Genomic DNA, 12,735 nt, shown 5'->3' with positions numbered 1-12,735 from the left:
TGTAAGGCTCTAGCCTTGGTGCCAGAGCTGGTGACTGCTCATTTTGAGCTGAGACTTTCAGCTATATCTATATTTAAGATATTTAATGACTTCCCCTGGAAAGGAGGGAAAGATACAGCATGTAAAAGTGTATATGAGTGGGGAGTATGTCAAAATATGGAGGGTTTGATAATGATTCATTTCTGGGATATTGGATTTGCCTTCAGGCAGCTTTGCTCAAAAGCTTCGTTTTCCTTCTGTATTTCATGTTCATGATGTATTTATTAGGTAAATAATAGCAAAGCCTAGTTGTGTGGTACATAAGCTTTAATAAAAACGTAATTGACAGTGAAATTTGACAGTTATGTTAGAAGAATCTGTACTGGAGCTGCACACAGAGCATCATCTGCCTCTCTGAAGGTCAGTTTTGACGGAAGCACTTAATGTGCCTGCAAGGTTCAGGTGCACCAATTGCTTGCTCCTGGTGGAGTTGAGGCTTTCAACCCATGAATAGTTAAAAATCACTGTTTTTAAACACTCCAGTGGGAAGACATGATCTGTCCTGAAGATCTTACCATCCAGCAAAAATCAGCAAAAACACAGGAGATGGGCTTAATCCCACTGAAGTGAGAAGTGGCAGCATTAAACTGGGGCAGGGGCATACAGCTGCTGGTCCTGGGTCGAGGGGCCTGATCTTGCAGGTCTTTGTTCCACACAATACCTATGGGTCAGCCTTATGGGAATAGCTGTGTCAAAGACAAGTGTGGGAGCAGATGGGAGGCCTGTGGCTGGATTTCTAGGGCAGCTCCTACAATTGGGCCTTTCCCACCTGCAGAAAAGATGTGGGACCCAGATTTCTGCACCATCCTGACTTCCTTGTGCTCAGAAGAAGAGATGCTGAGCCTTTAAAAAAAAAAACTGGTGTTTATTTTGTTGGAGAGGTTTTGTTTGTTTTTCCTTTTGTCATCCTTATTCAGGAGATGGCTATGGGACCTCTGCCATGGCACCATTTGTTTTCCCATGTAAAAGCAAACAACTTGCAATGCTAATTAAAGAGCTTTTTTAGATAAAGTAAGAGCTTTGCATTATTTATCTAAATTCTTTTTTATGGGAGAATGTTCTGAGTTTGTTCATTAATGAACACTTAGAAATAATATAAAATTAGACCTCATGAATTGTTCATGAGGCGTAATTTACCATGATCATTTTTCTTGGCATTTAGGTGCTGTGAACAGTTTATTATTCATAGATAACATTTCTGACTTATGTGGACAGCTCCATTTTAAGGACTCCTGAATCCTTCATAGACTTAAGAATTTTATTCATTTTGTTGTGTTTTTTAGGAAGACTGTTTCAGATACGTCTCTTTGGTGCCTATACATATACTTATTTTTAAGATTCCTAATTGCTACTGGATTTTCTTCCCCCTCTCAGATTCATTTCTCTTCATTGTGGAAAATGGGCAGCAGAGCATATGTAACTCAGATAACAAGAAAGGGTGTTAAATTATTTGCTGAATGCAGGCTTCTCACAGTGTATGTATGTGACAGTTTTTCAGTCCAACGTGCAGATCTTCTTTTAGACTACTGAGAACAAATGTTGTAAATATACAACACGTATATTTACATTTATGGAGCCATTGGCTATTGCTTATGCATGCAATAGGAAGATAAGACTGTCTTAATCAGTCTGTGGGTAGTTTTCTAAATGATTCATTAACTGTGCTTTGTAATGGTAGATGGATGTCACACATTTACTGTAATAGCAACTGAAGATTAATGTCAGTTATTGTGGCTTGTTTAAGCATTGTAATAGTTTTGTTTATACATACAGGTATTTGCATTATTGTTGGAGCTAATACTTGAGCAGGAATAAATTGAAATTAATTGAATTAATTGGAAAAAATGTATATGAAGATATGGCAGAAGTATTTCTGAAACATTATTTGGAACGTAGGAGTTGCTATAATGGGTATTTGTTGCTGATATTTTGTAGGAGGGGTTATACGAAGCCTTTTGGTAAGCAGTGTTTTGCAAAACACTGGCAAAGCTTATGCTGTCTTCCTGAGCAGCAAAGCTTTTCTTTGTGAAATCTGTCAAACCAAAATACCTTCTACTTGGCGGCTGCATTACCATACTGAGAAAAGTAGTACACCAAGAAGCGATTTTTATAAGCAGCAGTGTGATGAAACATATCCACAATTTGAGATACGGGTTGCCTTTGTTTAACTGACAAAATCAGTCTTGAAATTCTGTCTAAGTCACAGATTAAAAGTAATAATAGTAATAACATTATGAAGATAGAATATTCAAATATTGGTGCTTAAATTATCAGTGTCTAAAAACAGTATCTTTGAAGAAAAATAAATTAGTTGCTGTTAACCTGTATATAGAAAATAATGTTGCAGCATTGTAAGTCGGGCAAAAAATGAAGGAAAAGAAAACCTGTGATACTATAACAGTAGCAAATACACATCAGTATACATTTGTTCTGCAGTATTTCAAGACCAGTAGTAGCTACCTAAATTAGGTTTGAGAAGGGCTACAAAATAATGAAAACACTGCCAATTTTATATAGCATATGTAGAGGTGTAATACTAATCTACAAGGGATAGTGTATTTTTATACTTGAAAAGTATATATTTTTGTGTTAAATTACTGTTCAGTTTCCATATTTGTTCTGTTAGTATCCATATAAGCTCTTGATGAGCTAAAGGTAGATTTATAAAGCTCTTGATGAGCTGAAAGTAGATTTATAGGCTCCTTTTTATACTTTTTTGGAATTTAATTGCAGCACAGTATTCTTTTTATAAAACAATAAAATAACGTTATTACCAGTAATTAAAGCATAATGAGAGTGAGCTCCTGGAAACTCCAGTATCAATTTCAGAAATGTCCATATTGTGATACAAATATTGAATTAACGATCTAAATCTTAGTGTTATAAATCAGAAAAAAGTGAACGGCATGTTAAAATCTACTCCCTGAATAAATAATATAGTTGTTCTTAAGTAATGTGCTGACTGATGTGGGATTAACAACATCTTAATATTAACGCTTATCAACCATCAGTGTCCTTGTGAATGCATGTTGAACTCCGAACAGTTTGAGGTAGATGTGTAGGGGAGAAGACTGTGCTTGAAAAGGGGACTGGGACTTAACCTTTTTGTTACCATTAAGTCTTTAGTAATATAAATCAGTATGTACTGCTGAAATAAGTATTACTCTTCTGAGGCCACAAGAATTCATGCTCTGGTACTTACCAGTTCTTACGCAGAAATCACTATGCACAGACTGGAAAATTATTCAGTAAAAAAATAAACACTTCTAATAAATCTTACAATTTTTCTCTATCCAATATTTTTTCTTACATAGCAAATCAATTTTAGTAACCTACAATTTTGTAATAATTTGAAGGTCAAATAATTGGTTTTTTCCTTTCTACTATTGAAAAACCTATTCAGGAAAACCTAATTGGAGCTGAGTAAGAGTAACTAGGAAGAAAACCTGGTGCCTGGTGCAACACAGGTTTATGCCAAGGTACTCAGAAGTATTATACTAGAATCTATTTGTTCAAGAACAGATTTCTCTTGAGCAGCTTACCTCTAATATTCAGTATTTGTTAAATATCTTAGTTAAATTGTATTTATTTGCATGGAGTGGAAGGTAACCATGCTTAAAATGCAACTAAAAAGTTTGCAAAATACGTAAGTAGGACACCAGCCAGCTTTGAATTTTGTTTGCTTTAATAGACTTTTTTAAAAGATCGTGGGGTTTTGTTTATTGTGGGAAACTGTACATAGCTTTTGTTCCTGTTGCTAATAATAGGTGATGTACCTTTCTCATTGAATTGTGCTGAAGTCCTGCTTCTGCTGTAACTGAAACCAGGTACAGTATTTTGTTTGCTTTAGGTGCAGGACCAGTCCCCAAAATTGCAGTTTGTTGTGTTGCTTTTATAATAGAAATGATCTAGTCAGATGACTTAAATACACAGCTGCAGTTAACCACATCAGCTGTCTTACTGTCACCTTCTGACTGTACCTTGTTAATTGCGAGGCTTTCACTGGCTAAGAGAATGGGGTTTGAACACAGACTCGAGGGGAAAATATGCACTGTCCTGGTGGAGTGTCTAGCATGGAAACTACTATATGAAATGGAGAACGGGTGAAAATTTGCTACAGCATATGAAATAATCACCTTCAGCCAAAAGGCAATGACAGCGTGGTGGTGGTGGTCAGCAGTGCAGGACAAGCCATAGTGCTGGAGCAGGCCTGGTCCTGTGTGGTGGCGGCCTCCATCTTCTGCTTGGCTCAAGGGAGGGCCGCCAGGCTTCATCAGCACAAGGATGGTGCTCAGGGAAAACCTGGACTGGATTTCTTTTGTTTTAATTAAACTGATACGGTGTGTATGAGCACACTGAGCAGTGCCTCACAGGGTGAGCGTTATCCTTAGTGTGAGGAGAACATACCCGGGCAGCAGGTTATTAGCGAGCTTAGGATTGGAGTTAGTGTCCGCTGTAAGGCTAGGGATGCAGAGATCAAAAGATTATCTTCCAGATGGACTCCTGAGCTAAACAGATTTAGTAGCATCCAAAGTACTTACTATGTGTGAGTAAATACATGTACGAAATCGGATTGGAAGAGGGAATGTGGCTAATAGCGGGTGAGACGGAAGGCCCTGAACACCAAGCACACGGGGTCGATGCTGCCTCACGGAAGGTGTCGGCGGTGGTGCGTGGCTGGCCAAATCGGCAGTGGGCTTCTGACTCAGGCGTGCTGACTGCTTCCAGGAGGTTACTGTTCCTGGGGAATTCATATTCAAAATGATTTGGCTTTGTGGCTGAAGGCCTTTCTGTTGCTACACAATATGGCAGGGTTTATTTTTTATTTGGAAATTGCTATACCAAGTAGGTAATCCTGGGCCCAATAAAAATAATAGTAATTCAAAACTTGTTTCCATTGATTAAAAAGGAGGGTTATTCTATAAATGAAGCTTTAAGTTGAAGTGCTTTGGTGTTGCTTTAAAAAAAAAAAAGAAAACCACCACTGACCATATAAGCTATTTAGAAATGTAACCGCTGTGATGCAGCTAATTTTAGAAGAGACTCCCCTGTTTCGGTGTCATCCCCCCCCAAACTACAAGCCTAATTTGTTGCAATATGTACCTCCCTGGCTTTAAAAAAGAAAGCTAATTAAGTCATGAGTAATTACAATAATTACAGGATGAGATGAGTGCGAGGCTCAGTGTCGGTTGTTCTCCTCTGTGCCCATCCCTGCAGTGCACCTTCCTGTGGCTCCAGCCTGTACCGTTGTCTGTCTGTCCATTGTTGTCTGTCCGTCCTGTCCTAGGGATGGGCTTCGACAGATGCCAGTGCAGCTGCACTAGTGCCAATCTTACAGCAGACAGTGAAAGCTGCCATTTGCATTGCTTTGGTTCATTCACATCTGCGACTGTGTCCTTCTGTGGGCAGCCCCAGACAGGCTGGGCACTGCGGTTGGGGCAGATACCTGGGCAGTGCCCAGGCTTTTGGCGTTCTTCGTCCATATCTCTGCAGCTTTGTGCTGTAGACTTTGGTTCTCTGGTCCGTACCCTGCAGATATCTGCACCCACGCGGCCAGGTGCAGTGGTGATAATGGGGCCACTGGCATGCGTCTGCTTTGCTGGGATGGGTTCTTGCGTGATGTTTTGGAAAAATCTGAGTATAAATCTGAGTATTGTTGAAAATCAGAGTTCCGTGTTTCAAGATAGAACTGCTTGTTAAAATTCCAGTCTGTGCCTGATAAGCCCTTTCTGATTAAACCTTTCTGGTTCCAGTAAATACCTAACGACCTTTGTATCTCCGAAGATTGCAAATCCAGGGCTTTATTATTTAAAGAGGTGTCAGTTCGTTAGTGAAAAAAATAACTGGAGAATATAGGTCATCACTGGAACCAGTAAGTGTTATGTCTTGGGACACTGAGTTTATTAACCGAAGGCAGTCCAAATGACGACACTTTGCAGATTGACTGTGCCTGGTTAATGTTGTTGTCATTGCACTCTGTGATACCGTTATTAAATAGGTAAAATATTTTACCTTTTCATATAGAGCCATACACTTACTTAATCTGATTTAATGGAACTATAATTTTAATTATGATTATTACCTTAAATTATAATTAAATTTATGTGGTTTAAATATACATTTGTGAAAATGGCTGTGTGATGAAAGCAGAAATCAGCTTCGCATTAACAAAAAAGAAGGGTTTTTTAAACTGCATCTTAGTATATGCTCACAGCCAAAGACTAGCATGACCTACTTTGCAACAATAACAGAGGAATCAAGCAGGGTTTTTTGTTGAAGTATCTAAATTGGCCATGAATGCTACCTACTCATTCGTTTGTAAGTATCTTTAAAAATAGCAATTGTATCTATGAAACTTAAGGCTTCTTTCTCTTTTCCTCTTATTTTGATTTAGATAATTAGCACCATGGAGCCTCAGGTGTCGAATGGCCCTACTTCCAATACAACCAATGGACCCTCCAGCAACAGTAGAAACTGCCCTTCCCCCATGCAGACAGGGGCTGCCACAGATGACAGCAAAACCAACCTCATAGTCAACTATTTACCCCAGAACATGACCCAGGAGGAGTTCAGGAGTCTCTTTGGGAGCATCGGTGAAATAGAATCCTGCAAGCTCGTGAGAGACAAAATCACAGGTAAGCGCTCGAGCATCGTTCACCTTCACATACATCAGGGTCAGTGAAACCCCAGTGCTCATGTTACAAGTGTTTAGTGTGGGACTTACTGCAAATATCGCAGTAAACTTCTTCATGTGGTAGGCCTTTAGTTTTCAGTGATATACGTTGGTTCTAGAACAACTGTAGAAGAAGCCTTATATTTCTAACCTGTGCACAGAAATGAGGGGAGGAACAAACATTACCAGTGTGCGTGCATATAACGCTTCCTATGCAGCTTCTTGCAGCGAAGCTCAGACAACGATACTGCCTTCCTGATCCATCACAGGATGGCTGAGGTTGGAAGGGACCTCTGAAGTTCTAGTCGAACCCCCCTGAATAAATAACACTTATCGTTACTTATTTTGTATTTAGCATTGACTCAGTTATAGGAATATAGTCTAAATTGCTTGAGCGAACTGACAGTTCATAATTTCGATTATTTCTTTTGAACCTTGCCATCCTTCATCAAATTTTTGCCTGTTAGCAACACTTCAAAGTCATGATGGTTCTTTGTGTCCCTCACAGCCCACTTACCATGCTTTTCTGGAGCAGCAGTGGTCTGTAGTTGGGGGCCACTGCTCTCAATTTTTTGGATGTTTGTGGATATTGGTTAATGAACTTAGATTTGTTCCCTGAAGACACCTTAATTTGTGATGACCCCTTCCTGCATGACATGGCACCCGTTTGTAGGTGTCTTCAGAATGAGAGAAGTTTCCCATTACAGATCTTCTCTCAGAGGAGAGAGGTGTCTGCACCGTCACTAAAGGTGTGGACAGGTGCCAGTGCGCCTAACCTGCTCTGTATCTTTGCTGCCACAACCAGGAATGCACTGATGCACGAGACAACAGCAGGATGAGCAATGACTTTTTATAGCTTGCTTTATAGGTTAGTTTTATAGGCTGTGTGTCTACTCACGCTGTAGGTGGGGAACAGCTGAAATTTCACTGCTGTTCAGTGCATCACCAGTGTTATGTTTAGCACAAAGAAAAGCAGCAGCCTTGGGAAGCAAAGGGTTCCAGAACAAGAGCCATCTCTTAAGGATGCACTCTAGGCAGCTTGGGCATGCATTCTGTGGGAAAGGGGCGCTGAGCAAAGATAAGGAATTTGAAAGACAAGTCTTCATACCTACCTCTAACAGCCTGGCAGCTGTTTTATTGGCAGCATTAGGAAGATCTGCTTAGTGCTTTTAAACATGCAATGTTTCTTTTTTATTTACTTCCTGACATATAGCAATGTTCTTGTTCAACGCGAGGCACATAATAAATGGCAGTAGCCCCAGGGCAGCTCAAGTCCTCAGAAGTGTAGTCCAGCAGAGCTTTCTTCTTGCATGTTGACCATGATGTATCTATTTCAATATATCTTCTGATTGGGATGCAGCTTCGGGGGTATGGAAAAAAACAGATTGAAAAATTGACTTGACTTTTTATTTATTCTTTACTTTTTTTTTTCTTAAAAGAAAAAATCACTTAGTCTTCCTCTCCAAAAATTTCCATGTGAAGAGCTGAAGCTCTTCATTCTTACAAACCTAGCTGACTCAATATCTCAGTATGACATACCACCCTTGATAACTGCTACCAGACTAGTTTAGGTCCATGTGTTTTTTTCTTTTCAGTTTGAGTATGATCTTAAAAATCGAACCATAGGTTACTTCAGTTATTTCAGGTGGAAGTGAACGACTAACCCTTGTCTGCAAAAGTCTAGTGTGCCTAGCCTGAATTTTGATCATGGCAGGTCCTACGTTTCAGTAGCTTTTTTCTTCCCATACGCCTTAAATTCATGGGGTTTTACTTGAAATAAAACATCAAGGTTTTATATATTCTGTGTTGTTCTCATGTAGAATTGGCAGCCTTTGTAAGTGGAACCATTACTTCATCTGCTAGGAACAGTGTTCTTCTTGTTCCATTTTATCTCCGGGCTTTTGTCTCTGTATTCGAAGACGTGAGAAATAGGCTATATGATCTTATGGATGTATTCTTGGGTAGCTTCTGCCTATATTTCTTGTTTCCATACCAAGTGCATAAAAATGGTTATGATCAGTAAAATATTTCATAACTATTCTTTTAAAATAAAAAGTGCTTTGAGGTCACCACACCTAAATGATTTCGGAGCCTGCATGTTTTAAGAAGTGATGCAAGCAGATAAGAACCAAACCAAGTTGGGGAAGGAGGAAAAAAACAATGATTGTCCTCCAAAGTCTCTGTGCCATTTATTTTTGCAAACAGAACTTAATCTGCTAAAGCTTCAGGCCTGTTATCAAGGTATTGTGCAACATTACTACATTTTAGGGTGTGTGTTCCTCACACTAAATTGGAGTTACTAAATTGAATGGAGTTGTCAGCCAGAAGCAGTTAATAATCTTCCGATGTTCTTAGAACATCAGGAGTAATAAAATGGAAATGTACTGGGGTCATACCCAACTCATCTTTCAGGGTCATAATGTAAGTGAGGCTTATTGGATTTCATGTTTGTTGTCTTCTGTGTTTTGGGGGGTTGGGGCTGGCAAAGCATGGTAGCAGGCTGTTACAGGAATGACTACCTTTACAGGGTTCTTTGCTTCTTTTCCTTATCAAAAATCACTGCAGATTTATTTAACAGTGACGTGTTGTAGAAAAAATAGCGTTCTTAAGCTATTTGAGCTGAAATGGTGGAGGTCTGAAACAATTAGTTTGGTTTTGTCTGCTTTTGAATTTTTCATTGTTTGTTCAGAAATTCTTCTAATAAATCACAGCTAAGTGTGTGCTATTTTGTGCTGCTAAACAAATGCTTCAGCATCTGTTTAGAGGCATAGAAAAGGTCACAGACCAAATCATCATGTTAAATAGCTAGCCTGGCAAAGCCACATTAGAAAAATCTTGAATGTATTTCGGAGGCTGGACTGAATCCTTTGCGTGAACCAGTTAAATTCTGTATTCCCTGTACTGCTAAGCAAGTGCGCAGATCTTGTGAAATAATGTTTAGGCTCTCAAAATACTTCTTTTCAAGGAGTTCAAAGCTAAACAGAGTCTGTTAAATATATAGGATCCCTTTGAGAGAATTTATGACCTGAACTGTTTTATTTTTCAAATGGATTAAACACTATATGTCGGCAGTAATCACTTGATCCAAGTCTCTTTACAGGTCTTTTAGAACAGTAGCAGGGATTTTTAAGAAAATTGATTCGTGATGTTACCCCTCGCTTTGGAGAGACACATGTTTAAACAAGCATATTCCTTTACTAAAAAAAATATGCTAATTTGGTAGTACACTGTACTGAGTTGAATAGGAATGACAGCTTCTAAGACAGCCTTTAATTTGGTATTCAAAACCAAAATTGTAAACTTCGGTTTTGTTTGGTACCTTCTCAGAACAGGCAGGATATACAGTAGCATTTTTAAAAGATGCTAATGACTTGAAAGAGGAGATAGAAGTCAGGCATACATTTTAATTGTGGGGGAGGGGCTGCAATAGAAAAATGTTTTTTCACTGCAGAGATTTTAAGGTAATGAGACAAGGAAAAACAGAGACTGAAGATAGTTGCCTTCATTTGGCAGGGGTGTTTAATAAAAGCAGAACTTGTGGTTGTAAAGTGTGCTTATTAAATTCTTCATTTACACTACCTAATTAATTCTAGCATTTTAAATTAACAGTGAAACTGGTCCCTGCTGTACCATTTCATAGCTACAGCATATTTCGTCCAACAACCCAGTTGTTCAGGTTTAATCAGCTGCTCTCAAAAAATGAGAAGAAGGAATTTGAGTTTTAGAAAAAACTAAATGACACAAACATTTTAGAACAGTTTTAGATGAAAGGAGATGACTTTACGGAGGAGGACTATGTCTTCAGATGGATGCGAGGCTCAGTTCTTACAAGTGACGTTAAACTGTATAGCACTGCAGATGCACTCCATTTCTTCTTTTGCCCAAAGAAAGCTAGTAATAAATCTCACTGACTTAAGCTGAGGAAGGGAACAGCTTGAATTTGTTAGAAAATTTTCAGAGAAGAAATGCTGAGCTTCTGTTGTCAAAAGATAGAACAAAAGATATAGTCAGCATAGTGTCCATCAGAAGCATTGTGATCGCTGCTGGCCAAGTGCGTTGTCATTGACTAAATTTGCAGGTGGGGAAAGAGGATGCATGTTATAAGCTTAATTGATTTGGTGACCTGATCTGAGCTCTTTTGAATTATACTTTTGTTTCTATAGCTTACACAGAAACTTGTAGCCCCTGATTCTCAAATGAGCAGCATCTAAAATTTTTGGTTCTCAAATCTTTCATACCTTACAATGATCCAGGCACACTGTAAAGCAGAGTACTTATTGATACAGGATTTCTGTGCATCACTTAACATATGACAGAGTTTGCATATTCCTGCTGTGTGGTGCAATTTGATGTTCTTTGCATGCATAATCAGGAACTTCATTGCTCTTCTCCCCAAAAAGCAACTGTTCGAAATTGTTCCTTTTGAATTCCTTTATGATTATACACAAAGATTTACATCTTTCATTTTCATTTCAAGTAATTATGACAGGACTGATATAGACTTAGATTAAGATTGTAGTTCGGAAATAATGGTGGCATTGTAAATGTAATATAAATATTGATGATACCGGTGAAAAGGCAGAAAAGACAAACAATGAGCTTAAAGCAGTAGCATCTGTGTTAGCATGTGATGGAAGAGAAAAAGTACTGACTGCCTGTAGTCCTGTCTAGAAGTAATGGATTGTCCATACCTTACTCTCTGGGTGTTGAACCACATCATCCAAGAACCAAAAGCTAACAAAATGTCGGAATGAGAAACAGTGCAGCATTATGAGTGCAGGAGGAGTTCTGCGTGTGAGCAGTGTTCATTGTGTGCTTCTGCAGGCACCAGTCAATTCCTAGCCTGCCGTGGTGGATGCTCTGCCTCTGCTCCCACCAAGCTGAGCGTGCACCCATTCTGCTCCAGAAATACATCCATGAAGGGTGAAGCTGGTATCTTCTGTCCCACTGCATTAAAAATTATTTCTTCCTAGCTCCGTGCATAACAAGTGGCTTACCAACATGCACTAAGAGGTACTGCTGTAAAAATCATGGCACAGATATTTATTTAACCAAGTGTAGGCGGTGAATGGTGCTGAACTGGTGGTTCTGTCTGGAGTGTTCTGTTCAGAGGTTGAATATCTGGTCCCTTCTGAAATCTGGGGCCTGCTTAAGCAGTCTTAATTTCAGCATCCAGAATCAGTGACTGTTTCTGAGAGCCTTGCCTGGAGGAGGTCTGTATCCTCAGGAGAAGCCATTAATTGGCACTGCAAACTGTGGCAGTGACCCTAGGAGGCAGGAGGGAAGAAAGCCAGGTATAATCATGTTGCCTAACAGTAAGGCTCTCCAGGAGGGAAGCTTTTGAGTCTGACAAAGTGTGCAGTAGCAAGAAAATGCTACTTAAACTTAGTAAACCAACCTCTTCTAGTATTGGCCCACTGCTTGCAGCAGGCAACAGCTAATCTTTATTTCAATGTGAGACTTTGTTGTCTGATAGTGTAAATGGGAGAGAGGTTACAGTGCCTGTCTTCGGATCAAGAGGGAGCTCTGAAAGCTCCAAAAGCAAAATCATAATGAAAAGTTGCAAAGTAAAATCAGGATTAATGGTTAAATTTAACTCTATGAAAGAGACCTTGAGGTAATACAGTTCATTACAATAGGTAACAGATGGTGAAGTCTATATTTGAAAGCCCCAAGCTGAAAATTGCTGAGTTATTAGTAAAATTGTTTCTTTATCATTGGGGGGAATATCTATTTTTTTTCATTCAAAAGAAATAGTTCAGTTATTTATGTTCAGAAACTGCAAATAGAACATTTATTTACTGAAAACTTCATGTACAAAGACCGTCAGTGTTTTATATAAGTTTCTTCTAAGGATTCAGTAAAAGGGCATACCAAAAATGTTTCCTGTTGGGAAGGAAAAATAGGTTTATGACCCATATGCAGATAAGTATAGCTCACTGTGAAACCCAGCATTAAGTTACCTGATCCTAAGTGACTAACTCTAATCTGGATATAAACTACTTTTACACTTGATGGCCTGT

General features: G+C 39.0%; 1 protein-coding gene across 10 annotated transcripts in view; it reads left to right on the top strand.

The window, feature by feature from the left end:
- The window catches only part of ELAVL4 (ELAV like RNA binding protein 4), a 79,612-nt gene that overhangs the window by 30,718 nt on the left and 36,159 nt on the right, over positions 1-12,735 (top strand). For all 10 annotated transcript variants that reach the window (XM_080603555.1, XM_080603553.1, XM_080603551.1 and 7 more), the window contains exon 2: positions 6,434-6,674. In XM_080603555.1, the coding sequence (XP_080459681.1) occupies positions 6,434-6,674 (241 nt within the window). The remainder of the gene's footprint in view (positions 1-6,433; positions 6,675-12,735) is intronic.

Source organism: Anser brachyrhynchus, assembly GCF_964034855.1.
Source record: "Anser brachyrhynchus genome assembly, chromosome: 8".
Classification (NCBI taxonomy): domain Eukaryota; kingdom Metazoa; phylum Chordata; class Aves; order Anseriformes; family Anatidae; genus Anser; species Anser brachyrhynchus.
This window is presented reverse-complemented; position numbering and strand designations above follow the sequence as displayed.